Genomic DNA, 18118 nt, shown 5'->3' with positions numbered 1-18118 from the left:
CAAGAATGATTGGGGATGGGTCAGAGTCCATTGAAGTGAGAATGTGAGTAGGTGTGGAAGAGATATGACTTGATGGAAAAAGGGATTCATTAAAGATAACATGATGTGAGAGATAAATTCTTCCAGAGATCGGGTCGTAACATCGATACCCGCGAAAATTATTAGGGTAACCAACAAAAATGCATTGAGTGGACCTAGAGTGAAGCTTATGTAGGGATGTAGCTGATAGATTTGGATAGCAAGCACACCCAAAGACTTGAAGGTGGTCGTAGGTGTGGTGGTGAAGATATAGAGCAAAGGTGGGGGTAAGGAAATTTAATCGTTTGGTAGGAAGTATGTTGTGAAGATAGGCTGCTGTATGTAATGCTTCGACCCAAAAGGTCGGGGGTAAGGAAGCTTGCATTAAAAGAGCCCGGATAATATCATTAAGACGCCGAATCATACGCTCGGATTTGCCATTTTAGGGCGAGGTTTGAGGGCAAGCAAATCGAAATATAAGACCATGGTTATTCGCAAAGGTTTTGAACTCGATATTGTCGAATTCACCCCCCAAATCATACTGAAAACTTTTGATAGGTTTATTGAATTGAGTTTTAATCAATGTGTGAAATTTAACGAAAGTAGGAAAAGTTTTGGATTTGAATTTCAAAGGATACACCCATACGTAATTTGTGAAGTTGTCAATAAGAACCATATAATATTTGTAACCGGTTTTGCTTGGAATAGGTGAAGTCCATAAATCACAATGAACAATATCAAATGAAGAAAAAGTGCAAGATAAAGATTCGGAAAACGGTAAATGGCAAATAGTAGAGTTATGGTCTTTAGTACATGAAATAAATTTGTGAGTGATAAGTAAATCTAAGACTTGGCCGCCGGGATGACCAAGACGGTTATGCCATATGTGAGACGTAGTGATGAGAGCTGATGGGTTTGCTGCAGGAGCGGTGAATGGATAGAGATCGCCTTCACTGTTGTGGCGGGAACGGTGTTTTCCAGTCGGGTAATCCTTCAAAGAAAAACCATGAGGGTCAAATTCAATAGAAACACTATTATCACGAGAGAACTTACGAACAAAAATAAGATTTTTGATGATGTCGGGGGCTAGGAGGGTATTTTTGAGTTGGTATTTTTGGTTGGGTAGTTTATATAAAATTGTACCAGATCCATGGGTGGGCAACGTGTTGCCATTACCAACGAATATATGACCATTTTAAGATATTGACAGAAGGGTAGAGAATGTACCTGGGTTTGAAGTCACATGATTAGAAGCACCTGTATCCATGTACCAGTTTGGATCCGGGGGCGTGAGTTGCGTATTTTGCAAAGCAGCACCAATATCAGTGAAATTGAGTGCATCATACTGATTGCTGACTCGCGAAGCATGAGTGCCCGACTGTATAATGTTGGAGGCAGGTTGACTAGGTGAGTAGTGTGGGGCTTGTGGTCGGTTGGAGAATGGTTGAGAAGTGCTCCAGGGAACCGGTTGCGTTGGGTAAGGACATGGTGGAGTCTGCCACCAAGCCTACGGTGGAGGGTAATGAAACTGAGACCGGCCTCCTCCCCCCCCGGTTGTTGAACCTCCCACCTCGATTTCCTCCACGGCCAGGACCACAGCACTGTTGGAAGTTTGGATCATAGGGACGGTTTTGTGGTGTGGGTTGAGGTGTCGGTGGAGATGAGTTTTGTGTGGGAACTGTGATGTTTTGTGGGGTAACAAGCGCAGATTGGTTTGGTTGTTGTCGTACAGCTTGGCGCTGTTTTTCAAGATCGAGCATGCCCCTAGCATCATCCCATGAGTAGGAGCCATGGTTGATTAGGGAGGCTATGGTGTCATACTCGGGAGGTAGACCGCGAACTAACTGTAAGACCAGTCGTGCTTCTGAAACCGGGTACCCAACATCTTCAAGTTGACCTGCTAAGTCCTTTAGTTTTTGACAGTATTCATCCATAGATGAACACGCAATGAGTGACAGGTTAGTAAATTCGTGCTCGAGGGCAGCCGCACGGGAGCTTTTGTTATTCAAAAAAATTTCCTGTATTTTAAGCCAGGCATCTATGGCGGTAGTGTCATTCTCTAGAATTCTAACCAATAGATCATCAGATAGTGTGCCATAGATCCACTGTAAGACAATGGAATCGATCTCGACCCAAGAAGAGTATGTGGGGTCAGCAGCAGCAGGAGGGTCGGTGCCATCAATGTGCTGTAAAACTTTATAGCCCTTTGCATGAAGTTTAAATAATTTGACCCAAGATGAGTACGTGACTTTAACGCCATCAAGAATGCGTACCTTATTCTGAATATTCGTGACTGTATAAACGGGATGGAGAGTAGAGTTTTTGGCAGAAAGAGGATCGCTAGCTTCTCCTGTCAGGTTTTTTTGGTTTTTCGGCGGGAGTACTGCAGAAGAGGCGGTGATGATGGTGCAGTCTCAATGTTGTGAGATGGATACTGCAAGGGATCTTGATTTTCGGCTGTTGCTGATCGTGATCAGAGAAGCAGAGGAAGAGGCGGTGATGGAGGAGGCTTGATCGACGATGTTAGGGTTTGGATGTGATCGTAATCACCTATCGCTCTGATACCATAAAAGGTTTTCTCTGTTTGTTATTGTCGTCCAGAATAATACAAATATGTATATATATAGTCTACGTATTACCCTATAATATGGTTAATATAAAATACCAATAATGTAGAAATAATGCTACGCTAATAGAAATCAATTGGTGGTTAACTTATAACTCGAAAACTCCAGAATCAGTTTAAGTTGCAAAAAAGGTACTTTTGCAAACAACTAGTAGCTCTTCCGTGGAAAGACACTGCATCACTTATTTTTATATCCATAATGTTAATACAAATCGTTAAAATTGCAATAGAACGGACAAATTAGTTTTCATTCCCTCCAGCATTCGACTGGAATCTTGATTGTGGGATTCATATAAATTCGGCCGCAGAAAAAGTGATACATTCCGGAAAGTACATACTTAAAAGGTTCAAGTGCAAGATTGGAATATATGGTTTGGGAAACTTTAGATGAAGATGCCGCTGACAATAGAAATTATGTATTTCTTGTTATTTTGCAGTGTTGTTTTTTTTATTTTTTGAATTTTTAATTGTTACCTCTCTTCTTTGAAGTTCTGTTACTACTATTTCTATAACTTTTTTTTTACTGTTTCTGAATTTATGCTTTTGACTTTGGTAAATTGTACTAGATTTAAGGTACACCATACCGGAACGATTTTAAATGACCCTCCCCCTAATAAAATTTACAAAGCTAGTGAACTGCCATACTAGAGTGATCCTCTATCAGCTGATGACTTTTTATAACCGCAGGTTCATTGTCTATTGAGTGTGCCCCCCACACTCTTATTGAAATACAAATATATACACCATACACTCACAAATACTGTTTGAGCACATGAATTCTCTATCAGCTGATGACGCTTTATTTGTTGATGTTATTTTCAGCTTTAGCATAAACTGATGATTTATTTTCTAAAGGTTTAATTAATATCTACTAAAGCTTGAGACTATTGTTGATTTGTCATTTCTGGCCTGTTAACAAATACTCAACACCTGTTGACTCTGTTAATTAGTTGTAAATTGGTTAGGTTAGATGTGCATTTATATTTTATACATGCACATTGCACAATGCTTGAGGCATTGACATTGTAAATTATTTAAGTAAATTTCAATTTCATTTTCTTTTAAGTCTTCTTCCTACGTTTTTCAAGATACGGATATAAATTAGAGATATAAGTACTATTGGAATGTTTCATTGATATGACCTTAGCACCATTTCTGCAATTAATTTTATGTTGATGGTACATTCTCAGTTTATACCCTCTACTTATGGAAGGTGTTACTTGATGGAAGTAACAATATAAATATGATACTGTTGTTCATTCCCTTAGTTTCTGTAAAGTAAAAAAGGAACATCAGGAAGAATCACGTTCTCCTTTTTTCTTCGAATAAAGAAGACTACAACCGTTATTTTGATTGTCTCTCCATCAAGACATAGCAACAAACGGGATTACAATATATTCATGGTTGTGACAATGGCATCGTCTTCATGTTCATATCCCACTCCAATGAAAATCAGATTGCCAAGTAAGTGTTTATCAGTCAAATTTAAGTGATTAGATGTTGTTGTGTGATGTTTGTAATCATCAGATTTTGTTTTACGCTTTAACAAGTATAGATTTTTACAAGGGTTATGTATGTTGCTACTTGCTACCGCTATAAAATTTTACTCTTTCAATGTGATGTATTGAATATCTCGAACTTAAGTATCATGTGTTGAAAGAAGAAAAAACCAAACAATGCTGCATGATTTCATCGAATCATTAAACCGATGGACACCTTGAGGAAGTTGTGGAGGATCTAGCTATGATCATTTATTGGTTCCCTACTTCTTTGATTATACATTTGGCGAGATATTTCTTTTGCAACTTGTGCAGACTCTTATGGATGTAATATGATAGCCCTGCAACCAAAAGCACGGTGATAAAACTGCTTCCTAAATTGGTTAATAAATTGTAAAATATAATAAATAAAAACAAATACTTGGTAAAAGATGCCTAAAGAACTTCTGGTGACTGTTGATTAGTTATGTATTCCTGATGATGGTATATATGATTTTATTGCAAAGGAAAAGAGCATACCATATTATTATGAAAGCCTAGTATAAAGTCTAATACATATTTAAATGTAATTAGAATTTTAGTGCCGGTGATAGAATTTTATTAATAGTGATAATTATCGAAATGTAATGTATCAAAACTACATATCAATGATGTCACGCAACATTAACTGTATAAGTGCTAATCTAATATATAGAAATTTACTTTTATTTATATGTTTATTATTTTTCATAAATTCATTTCTTTCTATTTAAATAACTCAATGTATCTCCGAAATTCTACCTAATTATAGCAATAAAACTGAATTGCAAATGGATGATATTGCTATAATTTAATAAAATTTTCAAAATACAATATTATAAAAGAAAGAAATATAGGTTGAATATAATAAACAAAAAAATGAAAGTACATTGTTACTTTTGCATATAACCTTGAGTATGATGCCAAACATTTATATAAAATGTACCTTAGATTCTTCAAGCTTGTTGGTTGAGGTCCATCAAAGTACTCTTTCAACATATTTGGATGGTATTCAAGAATCTCCCTATAGATCAATTCACGTATCTCTACTTTTGTAATTTTTCTTCTTTCAAACTCAAATTCCAACTTTGAAATGGGCTTAGCAGAAGGCTCCATCTCAACGTTAGCTATGTTCTTCAAATATGGATCAGATAGAGCCTAATAAAAGGTATAAAACGTGTTTTTTAATATGGCTAAATACAAAAAACAACAGCGTACTTCCATTTATATGTGTACCGTATCGTCCTTTCGTCTCTTCTGTTACAACATTGTACTCTAAGCTTTTTTTCTTAAGCATTGTATTTTCATATATCGAGTTTGTTATAACATTGTACTTCTATTTTTTCCTTATCGGGACATTATACTTTGAAAATTATACCTATATGTGTTGTTCACGTTTGATAGCTTTGGTTTACATGTGCCAGATGTTGTAAAGCTCATCAATAAAGTTCAACATGTCATGTATAGAGTTGAAATAAATAATTGTTTTATAAAATATAAAACCAAACTAACACTTTGCTTATTTATATATTGAGTATATTTTGTGGTATTGTTGGCTTTAAGGTTTTATAGGTTAAGTTATGGAATGGTGAAGGGTGCAAGTTGTAACATGTGCAGATATTTTTCGGGTTTACACGCGGATCTTCAGATCCTATGAAGGTTGAACGAGTGGAGGAGAGATCATTCACAAGTTTAATAAGTTTTCATATTCTCTCTTGTTCACTCGTTCCATCTTCTCCGATTAGGGTTTGTTCTTAGGGTTCGTACAAACTGTTATCTAATCTTGTAGATATGTTAGTTTTAGATTGAGAGATTTGTATAGAGAGTAGTGTAGGTCTTTTGTAGTGAGGTTTCCCAGTAAGTTGATGAAAACCATCTGTCTGTTGATCCTCAAATGATATAATAAAAGATGATGTTGGGTAATTATGTTTCTACAAGTTTTCACATGGTATCAAAGCTGTAAGGCTCTGATGGTCTCTGATCGTTCGTTGAAGCTTCTTCTTCTTCTTTGTGAATCAAGGTAATTGTATTTGTTTCTTGTTGATCATTACTGGTCTTTAGCAATCTATTTCGATATAGTTTTTTTACCCTTTTGAAAAACTAGATTCTATTTTTACAGTTCGTTTGAAAATCTAGAGTTTTTGTCTCTTTTTTGTTTTTAAGATCGATTTGTTACTGCAAGTTGTATGTGTCTCTTGCAGATTACGAGACCTGTTATTGGTTTCTTGTTCTTTGGTTGATTGGAGACCGCTCTCTTCTACTTGATCGGCTGGTTAATCTCGTTGATCTAAAATAACTCTCTAACCATATCGGTTCTCTAAGTTGCTTTAAGCTCTTCTGGACTGTTTGTGAGGTTTTCTTATACCTTTCTTTTTATATTTTTCTGGGAGATCCTGGCCATCTTGTGTACGCTAGTTACTTTCTTGTTGCTTATTGTTGTTTTGTAGACATTGTGATTGCTTGTCTTGGTCCCCAACATATCCTGGTGACCATCTACACTTCAAGGCTTTCATTGTTGCATGTCTTTTCAATTGTGTTTAGATTTTGGGCTTATGTGTTTGTTCTTGATTGCTTGTTAATATGATTGGTCCTGTGATTTCTTGATTGCTTGTGTTTTCATTTGTGTTTAGATTTTGGGCTTATGTGTTTGTTCTTGATTGCTTGTTAATATAACTGGTCCTATGCTAGTTAACATGACTTGTCCTATGCTTGTTAATATCACTGGTCCTATAGTCGATCCAAGCCTGATCCTGCTGGGAACTTTGATGATCCTTTATATGTTAATCCATCTGATAATGATAATACTATTACTAATGTTATAAGTTTCAAGTTATTAGGAACTAAAAACTATAGAATATGGCGCAGTTCTTTGGTTAGAGCCTTAAAAGCTTGTAATAAACTTGGTTTCACTGATGGAACTGTTCCTAAACCTACTAATGATCCTATTAAAGAGTCTAATTGGGAACGTGCTAATGCTATTACTTTTTCTTGGATTCTTGGATCTATTTCTGAAAACTTATAGGCAAATCATGCCTGCTCTGAAAGTGCTCAAGAATTATTGAATGATTTTTCTGAAACTTATCATAAAACTGATGGGTCAATTATTTTTAATGTCCATCAAAAAATAAATTCACTAGTTCAGTGTAGTTTGTCCTTATCTGATTATTTTAGTAAATTTGATTCTTATTGGAAAGAATTTGATGGCCTAACTAATCTTACTGAGTGTACTAGTGAAGCTGCAAATAGTTTCAGAAATCATTCAAAGTTAATGAAATTAATGCAGTTTTTTAGTGGGTTAGACGAGTCTTATAATCAGGTAAAAAGTCACATTTTGATAATGGAGCCTCTTCCATCTGTTAAAACTGCTTTCTCTTTAGTTTCTCATGAGGATTTAAGTAAAAGTCATAGTTTTAGTTCTTTAAACTCCAATTCTAAAACTTCATCTTCCGCTTTTGTGTCTAAATTTGTTGATCAGAAGAAGCCTAAATCTAAAAGTCAAATACCACAATGTAAAAATTATGGTCTTAAATTGCACACTATAGAAAAGTGTTTCAAGTTAATAGGGTATCCTAAAGATTTTAAGCCAAGGTCTGATTCTAACAATCAAAACAAGAGTTTATCTAGTAATTCTACTTTTGTTTTCTAGACTGAGTCTTATAGGTCTAGAACTAATGATAATGGTAATGATTATCGTTATTTGACTAATGAGCAATATGCTAAGTTTCTCAATCTCATTGGTGAAAGTAAACAAGCTTTGGATGAAACATCTATCAACGCCAATATGGCAGGTATTTCATGTAATTCTTTTCTTAGTACTAATTGTAATAAGTGAGTAGTTAACTCTGGAGCTAGTTAACATACGATTAGTTCTGAGTCACATCTTCAGGATTCAGTTGATGTATCTAAACTAAACCTAAGGGTTAGTCACATAAATAGCTCCTCTTCCCAAGTTAATAAAATTGGAAACATTCAAATATCAAACAATCTTACTCTATTTGATGTGTTTGCATTTCCTGGTTTCAATGTTAACTTGTTATCTGTTCATAAGCATTGTAAGGACAATAAATGTGAAGTTTGTTTTTAATGAAGATAATTTTAGTATTCATGATTCACAGTCTAAGGGTACGATGGAAAATGGTAATCAATTTGGAGGACTTTATTATCTTGATCCCCATATTTTAGGTAATACGTTCTCTATTGCTAAAAATATTTGTTGTGTCTCTAAGTTTACTTGGCACAATAGACTTAGTCATCCAGCTGATCAAGCCTTAAACATCCTTAAAAATAAACTTAATCTTAATAATGTTTATTTACCTCCAAGTGAGGTTTGTCATAATAGTCTTTATGTAACTAAGGTTCTTAGTGAGCTCATTCATCTAGACGTGTAGGGACCATATCGTATTGAGTGTGTAGGTGGTTTTAGATTCCTTTGTACTATTGTGGATGATTTCACTAGGGCTACATGGGTTTTTCTTATTAAATATAAAGAATAAGTTTTCCGATGTTATGTTACTTTCTTTAACATGTTAAAAAAATCAATTTCATGTTATTATTAACACCATAAGTACTGATAATGGAACTGAATTTATAAATTTTTGTTTTAAAACTTTTAATGATAATAATGGATTGTCCATTAGACTTCTTATGTATACACTCCACAACAAAATGGAGTTGTGGAGAGGAAACACAGGCACATTCTTAATGTTATGAGATCTCTGATGTTTCAGTCAAGAGTTCCATTAAAGTACTTGGGTGATGCTATTTCTTACATCAGTATTCTTGATTAATAGAACTCCTTGTTTTGTTTAAAAGGCTTATCTCTTTATGAATTGGTTATGAAAAATTCCCTATTTTGATAATCTTCGTACTTTTGGTTGTTTGTGTTTTTCTACAAATCTAAATAATAATGATAAGTTTTCTACTTGTGATAAAAAGTGTGTTTTTATGGGTTATTCTTTAGACAAGAAAGGGTATAAGGTTTTAACTCTTGATTCCAATTCCTTGTTTGTTTCCAGGGATGTTAAATTTTTTCAATCAATGTTTCCATTCATAATGCAAAATCCTATTTTTGGTAAGTCTAGTGATAGATCTATTAGGGTTGATGCATTTTCCAATGATGAGCATCTTCAATCTGAGTCTTTTGTTGATGATGGTTAATATAATAGAACTCAGAGACTGGATCATCAATTAGATGGTGCTAGTTCTCCTTTGAACCTTAATAGAAAAAATCCTACAAAAGAAAGTTCAGATACTAGGTTAGGGTTTGAGGAGTCCTTTGTGCCTTTATCTGTTGGGTTTGCTTCTAATTCTCCTATTTCTCCTGAGTCTCATTTCTCCTTCAAACCTTAGTAGAACAGATCATGCAAAAAGAAACTTCAATACTCTCCTGGTTCACCAGTCAGGACTGACGAAAGTAGTCATTCTGTTCCTGAACCCCTCGATTTTCAATCAATTGGTCTCATAAGTACTAATAGAGAGACTCGTCTTCAATCTAGGTTTAGTGACTATGTCATCGAGGGAAATACAAGTAATGCATTGAGAAAACTCTTAATTATTGTAATTTGACTTCTAAATGTAAGTGCTTCATTTCTAATCTTGAGAAAACCGTTGAACCTCAGTCTTATTATGATGCTTCTCTTAATCCTGAATGGCTTCAAAACATGAATCAAGAAATGGAAGCTTTGTATAGGAATAATACATGGATAATAACTGGATTGCATAAAAATAGAAAACCTATTGGTTGTTGTTTGATTTACTAAAATAATACAAGGCCAATAGGGAAATAGAAAGATATAAAGCTCTTCTTGTAGTTAAAAGGCTACAATCAAAGAGTTAGTATCGACTATGAGGAGACTTTTGCCCCCGTAGCCAAAATTATTACTGTTCGTGTTGTTATTACTTTAACAGTTAATTATGGTTGGATTTTTTACCAGTTTGATATAAATAATTCTTTTTTGTATGGTTCTCCTGAAGATGATGTTTATATGGTTTTACCTCTTGGATATCATAGTAACAATGATAATATAGTATGTAAGGTTTTAATGATTATTTTATGTTTGTTAAGGTTGTTGAAAAGGTTGCTATAATTTTCTTGGTATATGTAGATGATATCATTGTTACCGGAAATTGTGAGTCTAAAATTAATAAATAAAAGATTTTCATAAGTCTCAATTTCTTATAAAAGACTTAGGAAAATTAAATTATTTTTTTGAGTATTGAAGTTGTGGATGTTCCAAATGGTGTTTGCTTTTCACATAGGAAATATTGTTTGGAATTACTTCATGACTTTTGTATGCTGGGTTGCAAACCTGTTAAGACTCCTCTTGAGTCAAAATTGAACTTTGATAATAATAATGATGTTTTGTTCGAAAATATAGCTGATTTTTAGATACTTAATGGAAAACTCATTTACCTTACAATTACAAGGCTTGTTGCTTATTCTATTCAAGTACTAAGTCAATACATGCATAAACCCACTAAGAGTCATTTGCAAGTTGCAATGAGATTATTAAGGCATCTGAAACATAGTCTAGGACAAGGGTTAGTTATTTAAAGTCTGAATCAGATTCTCTTTTATTAAAAGTTTCTTAGATGTTGATTGGGCTAAAAGACTTTTCTCTAGAAAGTCTGTTTGTGTTTATATTGTGTATTTTGGTAATTCTCCTGTGCTTGGAGAAGCAAAAAGCAGTCTACTATTTCTCGTTCTTCTACTAAGCCGGAGCATCGGGCAATGGGTTCTTTGTCTTGGAAATTAATCTGGGTTCTGAAACTTTTATATGACATGAGTTTGAAAATATAGTTCCTATAAATATTTTTTATGACATAGATTCTGCAATTAACTTGGCAATGAATCTTGTTTTTCATGATAAGACAAACATTTCGAAATTTATGTTCATTTTATAAGGGAAAAAATTACAAAAGGATTTGTTAAGTTGGTTAAGATTATTTATTCTAATCAGGTTGTAGATATTTTTACTAAGTCTCTTGTGTCTTCACAACATGAGATTCTTAGTGAAAAACTATGTTGCTTGATCCTTTTTCTTGAAAATAGTATTTTCAAAACGGTTAGTTTGAGGGGGACTGTTGAAATAAATAATTGTTTTATAAAATATAAAATCAAACTTACATTTTGCTTATTTGTATATTGGGTATATTTTGTGGTATTGTTGGATTTAAGGTTTTACAGGTGAATTTATGGAATGGTGAAGGGTGCAAGTTGTAACTTGTGCAGATATTTTCTGGGTTTACACGCGGATCTTCGGATCTTGTGTGACCCGACTACACAATAGTTGAACGAGTGGAGCATAGATCATTCACAAGTTTAATCAGTTTTCATATGCTCTCTTGTTCTCTTATTTCATCTTCTCCGATTAGGATTTGTTCTTAGGGTTTGTATAAACTATTATCTAGTCTTATGAATAGGTTAGTTTTAGATTGGGAGATTTGTACAGAGAGTAGTATAGATCTTTTGAAGTGAGGTTTCCCTTTAAGTTGATGAAAAACATGTCTATTGATCCTCAAATGATATAATAGATGATGATGTTGGGTAGTTGTGTTTCTACGTATTTTTAAACATAGTAATGTTAGAACTCCAAGATCTACAAATGTAGTTTTCTAAAAGAATTACTTTTGTAATAAAAAAGAATCAGCCGTACAACTTGGAGCCCAACTTCATTCCACCTCAACGTAAAGTTAAAATCTTAGTTTCATTATTAAATATAAACATGATTCCAAAGCCACATATAAGCGGTTTTCTATTTGGATGACATTGCTATAAGCCTATTATTCGGGTGCAGTTTTTATCGAAGTATTATATCTCTAGTGGTTTTGGTTGCATTTATTAGAACCACAAGTAGAAGTATGATTCTTTTATTGTAATTTGAAATTAATATTTATCCTTTTACTAGTAGTTATTTTGGTACCCTTTTATTTTTGGGAAGTGGGGGTTCAAAGAAGATCTTGGATATGGGGATTCAAGTGTTGCAGGAAGTCTCATATATGTTATGGTATATATGAGAATTGATTTAGCTAATGAAGTTAGTGTAGTAAGCAGGTTTATCATTAATCCTAGAATATCTCATTTGGGCGAAGTCAAGTAGATCTTGCGATACTTGAAGGGAACATATGACATTTGTGTAATGTATGGTGCTAACAATCATAATGAGTTGGTTGAATATTCAGACTCAGACCATAGTGGCGATCCGGTGAAAAAGAGAATATTGGCATGTTATATCTTCACTTTAATTGGATCTGATAAAAAAGAGAATATTGGCATGTTATATCTTCACTTTAATTGGATGTGATAAATCAATGTTACAGGATCATGTTGTCTTGTCTACAGCTGGATCAAATTACACGTCAATGAAAGAAGTAATAAAGGAAGGGATATTATTAGACGACCTCATCCAAAGACTTGTTTTGAAGTTAGAGAAATTTGTCTTATACTATGAAAATCAGAGTGCTTTTAGTCTTGTAAAGAATCATGTTTATCATGATAAAACAAACCACATTTGATAGCAGGTTGAATTTCATTCATGAAATTCTGGAAGAAGACGGGTTCTCTATATTGAAGATAGATACGAAGGAGAATCGAGAAAAATAGTGAAATTTCATCGACAATTCAAGTTTAATCTTTTCTTGGGCTTAGTTAATGTTCACAGGAGTTAAGTCCCTTTATGGAAAATTAGTAGGAGAGAGGAATTTATTGGTTTATGTAACTTGGAGTAAACTGAAGTCGATGTATGGATTCGTAAATGTTACTTAAGTATATGGGATCAACACGGAGAATTTGGAATCATGCTAGAGTATAATAACCATTTTGTAAACTCTAGTATTTATGCTAGAAGGTTACTTAAGTATATGAGATCAACATGGAGAATTTAGATCAACATGGAGAATTTGGAATCGTAAGTACATGGCCATCACGATGGTAGCCGTATTCCTTAGAGAGGTGGTCCGTTTGCATGGGATCCTAGAATCAGTTATGTCAAACCAAGATAATGTGTTTTTAAGCCACTTTTTGAAGGAGCTATTTTGAATACATTGCTCCACCCCCTAAATGTAGCATGACATATGATCTATAGACAAACGAGCAAAAGAAAGTGTTGAAATGGTACCTTTAAACGTGTCTATGGTGTTTCTTGGCAGCTAACACAATGAAATAGGAACAGTGGCTATCGTAGGTAGAATATTGGTACAAAACCTCTTTTCACATGTCCCTAAACACTAAGACCCCCTTCACATTAAATCACTGCGGCAGTCCCATATCCCATATTTGTGGTAAGATCCGTGTTAAGAGAAGAAGATTGGTATATGTAAGAAAGGATTCAGATTATGTAAGAACCGCATGGATATTTGTTGAAAGAACAACAGATCATGAAAGGCAAGGTGGATGGGAAGACAAGGGAGGGAAATTTAATATGGGGGATTGGGTGTACTTGAATCTCAATACAAAATCGGCAACGATCGGTAGCATATCTCGGTAACATGAAAAGGTAGCTTCTCACCCCTTGGTACTGAGGATCATATGAGGTGATTGGTCAAATTGTTAAGGTGTATTGTTAGATGATGTGCAAGTCCATGCATTTTTTTCATGTCTCCTAGTTACGGAGGGTCATTGTAAACCATTTTGGAGTGTCCTCATTACTGGTAATACTAACTAACGATATGTAAGTGCTTTTATGGTTGGAGTGTGTGGAAGGAGTTCTTGTAGGGGATGCATGTTTGGCTACTCACTATGAGGTTTTAATTCATTTCAAGGATCTTCTAGAATATGAGGCTATGTAGGAACCATTTGACATGATCCATCAGTAGTTCTCGGAATTCCAACTTAAGGACAAGGTGCGTGTTTGGAAGTGGAGCAATGATACATCTGCTCTTTTTGGTCGGGTTTAAAATTAGTATACTAGAAGTTATTTTGGTAAGTCGTATTTGATTGTTAACACTAGATATAGGAAATTGGTATTGTTTTATGAAACATTAATAATTAAGTAGAGTATTGGTTCTTGTAGATCTTCCCTGTTTATCGAATTAGACGGTTTGGCAAAACCTAACCTACGACTAGAGGGATATTTTGTATTTAAGTACAATGACGTAATAGGAAAAAATAAACTTAGGATACTATAATAATGAAAGGACGTTATTGTTTCTTGCAATTAACCCTATTTTAATAAGAGTGAGATCTTCATAAATCTAATACATAGCTAATATGATACCTCTTCCGCAGTAGGCCGATCCTTAGGCTCAAATGCAAGCATTCTTTCTAGTAAACGAAGACCAAGAGGATCTGCATTTGGGAACATTTGCGAAAAAGGAATCGGGATTTTCTTCTTCATGTTGCTTAAGTATCTCCTTGCCTCTTCATTTTTTATCTGTTTTGAGTCATATCAACGTTTATAAGCAAGAAATAGAAATGTACTTTCTAATAAATGGTGATGTAAACCAACCTGTGATATAGTATCAGGTGATGGTGTTCCTAAAAGATCAGTCATTAAGTCCAAATGATGCACAATATTTTTCCCATGGAAAAGGGGCTTTCTTGTTAAAATTTCTGCAAAAATGCAACCTATACTCCATATATCTATAGCTGGTGTGTACTGCATAAAAAAAGCTATTTAGAACACAAACTTTGACTGGAATTTTTTTTTTGACTTAATTGACTGTGTACTATAGCATCTTACTTTTAGTTTTTCACATTACAACATTCTACTTGAAAGTCTAGCCACTTATGGCAATGTTATCCATACACAAAACAATTTAACTAATATACTTCGATAGTTTTTCATAGTATAATGTCTTATTTAGAAAAAAAATAAAGAACAATCATCAAACGCTATAGATTTTTCAAAGCACAATGTCTTAATAAAAAAACTGAAAACGTCGTGTTGTAACAAGATGAATTAACAGTATAATGTTATAATGCACAAAGAAAAGTACTTTTCTATTTATTGAGTTTAGCCCCAAATTAACCTGTAGTGCCATCAAGCAATATGTTCAAATCATACATAGGCATTGAAGTAACCCTATTAGAAAGTCTGTGTGTGTGTGTGTGAGTCACTGTTCTCGAAAAAATGGTAATAGTAGTTGTGGCACCTTGCTTAAAAATGATCCACGCAGTTCAGGAGCCCTATACCATCTTGCTTCAACATAATCCTGTGAACATATCAAATGCAAGTCAATATAGGTTCAATGTTACAATAACTATCAAAAAAACTGGATTGTTGTAATAGGTGGCTTGGGGATATCGTATTCGTAACAGACTAGCCCAATAACATCTGATCAGCTTAAACCATGGATGAAGTTATTGGTATTTGGTAGTGCACAATTCTTTCTATCCATATGAGACGGATTATTACACATACCGTCCATAATGTTGCACTAGGTTGATCACTGAATGCAACCCTTGAAAGACCAAAGTCGCAGATCTTGAGTTGGCAGTTAGCATTAGTTAAGATATTTTTGGGTTTTAGATCTCTGTGAAGGACATTTGCTGTAAAGAAAGTAATTCATAATAAGAATATATAACAATGCATGGCTACTTGAAACAAGTACACATATCAACAAATGACAACATTGTATGACCTGAGTGTATGTATTTCAGTCCTCGAAGAATCTGATAAAGAAAGAATTGATGATGTTCTGGTGTTAAGTCGCTGTTTTCTTTAATAGCTTCGTGTAGATCAGATTCCATAAGCTCAAAAACCACATATATATCTTGGAATTCTATTTTGGAAGGTGGTAATAAAATGTTTTTGATTTCCACAATGTCTGGATGACTAAGGAGCCTAAGAAGTTTAATCTCACGAAGGATGTTAACAGCAACAGAAACATGTTCGAATATATTATTTATTTTTTTGATTGCTACTTTCTCGCCGATATCAGTATCATATGCAGAGTAGACAACACCAGAACTTCCTTTACCAATTACTTTCTCTAACTTGTACCTACTCCCTTCACCATATTCAGTCAAAAAGTCTGCTACTGTAGGTTCCTGTAACGTCATAGAAAAAACATTCACAAATAAAAATTCTACAAACATTATCAATTTGTGAAACAGACGCCTTAGGACATTATAATAGATGAAAACTACAAGTTATCTGGGAAATATTTCTTCTGCCTTATTTAATTTGAGGTTGAGCCCTCATTTTATATACAAAGATACAACCTCAAGACGAAACTAGATAAAGGTAGCATGAGTATTCCTTGTAACCTGATCCTTTCTACTCATGTTGGAGATAAGATTTTAATCATGCCAACTGTTACAAACATTATCTATTTGAGCTTTTTGTAACGGCTTTGTGAGAATATTGTTGAAAATATATTTAATATTTTGCAAACTGAACAATAAATGTTGAAGGGTATGTTTTGTACAATATTGCTATTTGTGGGTAGAGTGTATAAATTTTATGCAGGTGGTATAATTCGGGTTAATGCGCGGATCTTAAATGTTTACGGGTTGGTCAAGTATCCGAAGTATTTAAGAGAAGAAGCTTGTTCATCTTAGTTCAGTTGATCAGATCTAGATATTTTCTCATCTTCTTTTCTCTCTCGATATCTGTTAGGGTTTCTCTAATAGAAGTTCATAGTCTCTTTAGATCTCGTTCTTAGTTTTCATCTGAGAGTGAGTGTGATTGTAGTGAGTTTTTCTGATGTAAGTTGATGTATAATCGAACTGGTTTATATTAAATAAACTGTTCAAGTTGGGAAGTTTGTGTGTTTGTGTTTTTAAGATGGTATCAGAGCGCTCAGGCTCCGATTTGTTGTTGAACGACGCTCGATCGTGATTTTCATCATCGGATCGTCAATCTAAGAACGGTATGTTTCTTTTTTCGTCTTGATTCTTGCAGAAGATCATTTCTGTTCTTTATAGATTTTTTGTATGTTTCTTGTTCAAGATCCTGGTACTGCGAGAATGTTTTGATTCTTGCAGGTAACAAGTAAAGTTGAAATAAACGCTTGTGATATTAGCGCTTCGCTTCTGTTGATCTTCAAAGATATCATAATCGATTAATCTCTACTCTGAAATAACTCTCTAGGGGTCGGATTTGATCACCGATAAACCCTAGTAGAGAACGGACTTAGAGAGTCGATTCCTTTGGTCGCTTCCAACTCACTGTGAGGACTGTTTTGTTCCTTTTTTTTTCCTCTATTGATTGGTAATATTGTTCTGGTTGGAAATCTGTGACTATATTGTGCACACCATTGTCTGGTTCTTGCATTATTTGTTTTTCTTTGTTTGTTCTTTGACACTGTACTGATTGTCTTGGGCCCTAACATACCTGGTGACCATCTGGACGTTAGATCAGTACTGTTGTCTTCTGTTTGTGGTATTATTTGTTGTTCTTTACTCCTTTTTAAATGGCCGGAGACACTACTTCGAGTGGTGATTCTGGTTCTATACCTAGTGGAAGTGGAAAGGATGAGTCAATTAACTTTGATGATCCTCTCTACATTCATCCATCTGATAATGCTATTACTTCAATAGTTACTACAAAATTAACTGGAAATGAAAATTTTCGATTATGGAAGAGTTCTATTTCTAGAGCTCTCAAAGCTAGGAATAAACTTGGATTTATTGATGGTACTCTTAAGAAAACTAGTGTTGATGAGTCAAAAAAATCTAAGTGGGATAGGGCTAATGCTGTTGTATGTTCCTGGCTTTTATCTTCTATCTCTGACTCTATATATCAGAGTCAAGCTTACTCTGAGGTAGCTGAGGATATTTGGAATAATTTGTTTGAAACTTATAATAAGTCAGATGGATCTGTGGTGTTTAATATACATCAGCAAATTAATACACTTAAACAAAATGGAATTTCCTTGTCTGACTATTTTAATAAACTTGATTCCTTGTGGAAGGAATTTGATGGTCTTACTAGCTTGACTGAGTGTACTTGTGAAGCTGCTATAAAAATGAAAGATCACTCTAATCTCATGAAACTTATGCAGTTTTTGTCTG

General features: G+C 34.3%; 1 protein-coding gene across 1 annotated transcript; it reads right to left on the bottom strand.

Annotated features, from left to right (window-relative positions):
- Positions 1 to 4919: 4919 nt before the first annotated feature.
- On the bottom strand, positions 4920 to 16162 carry LOC111898484 (mitogen-activated protein kinase 15-like). Its single transcript, XM_023894385.3, has 7 exons — positions 15742 to 16162; positions 15522 to 15649; positions 15253 to 15312; positions 14607 to 14756; positions 14376 to 14531; positions 5108 to 5319; positions 4920 to 4965 (listed from the first exon to the last, which is right to left on the bottom strand). Exons 1-7 carry the CDS (start codon positions 16160 to 16162, stop codon positions 4920 to 4922), a joined length of 1173 nt encoding a protein of 390 aa, XP_023750153.3.
- Positions 16163 to 18118: the final 1956 nt, after the last annotated feature.

The sequence above is a fragment of the Lactuca sativa genome, chromosome 7, assembly GCF_002870075.4.
Source record: "Lactuca sativa cultivar Salinas chromosome 7, Lsat_Salinas_v11, whole genome shotgun sequence".
In the NCBI taxonomy this organism is placed as follows: domain Eukaryota; kingdom Viridiplantae; phylum Streptophyta; class Magnoliopsida; order Asterales; family Asteraceae; genus Lactuca; species Lactuca sativa.
Note: the sequence above shows the minus strand (reverse complement) of the source record. Positions and strands in the feature narration are given on the sequence as shown.

What these genes read in the sequence shown, in the direction of transcription:
- LOC111898484 (XM_023894385.3), bottom strand. Translation starts at nt 16,162, where the DNA reads ATGACGTTACAGGAACCTACAGTAGCAGACTTTTTGACTGAATATGGT. An exon ending in GTGGATCATTTTTAAGCAAG is followed by an intron (nt 14,757 to 15,252) that starts GTGCCACAACTA and finishes TTTTTTATGCAG; the next exon opens with TACACACCAGCTATAGATAT. An exon ending in ACAAGCTTGAAGAATCTAAG is followed by an intron (nt 4,966 to 5,107) that starts GTACATTTTATA and finishes ATTAAATTATAG; the next exon opens with CAATATCATCCATTTGCAAT.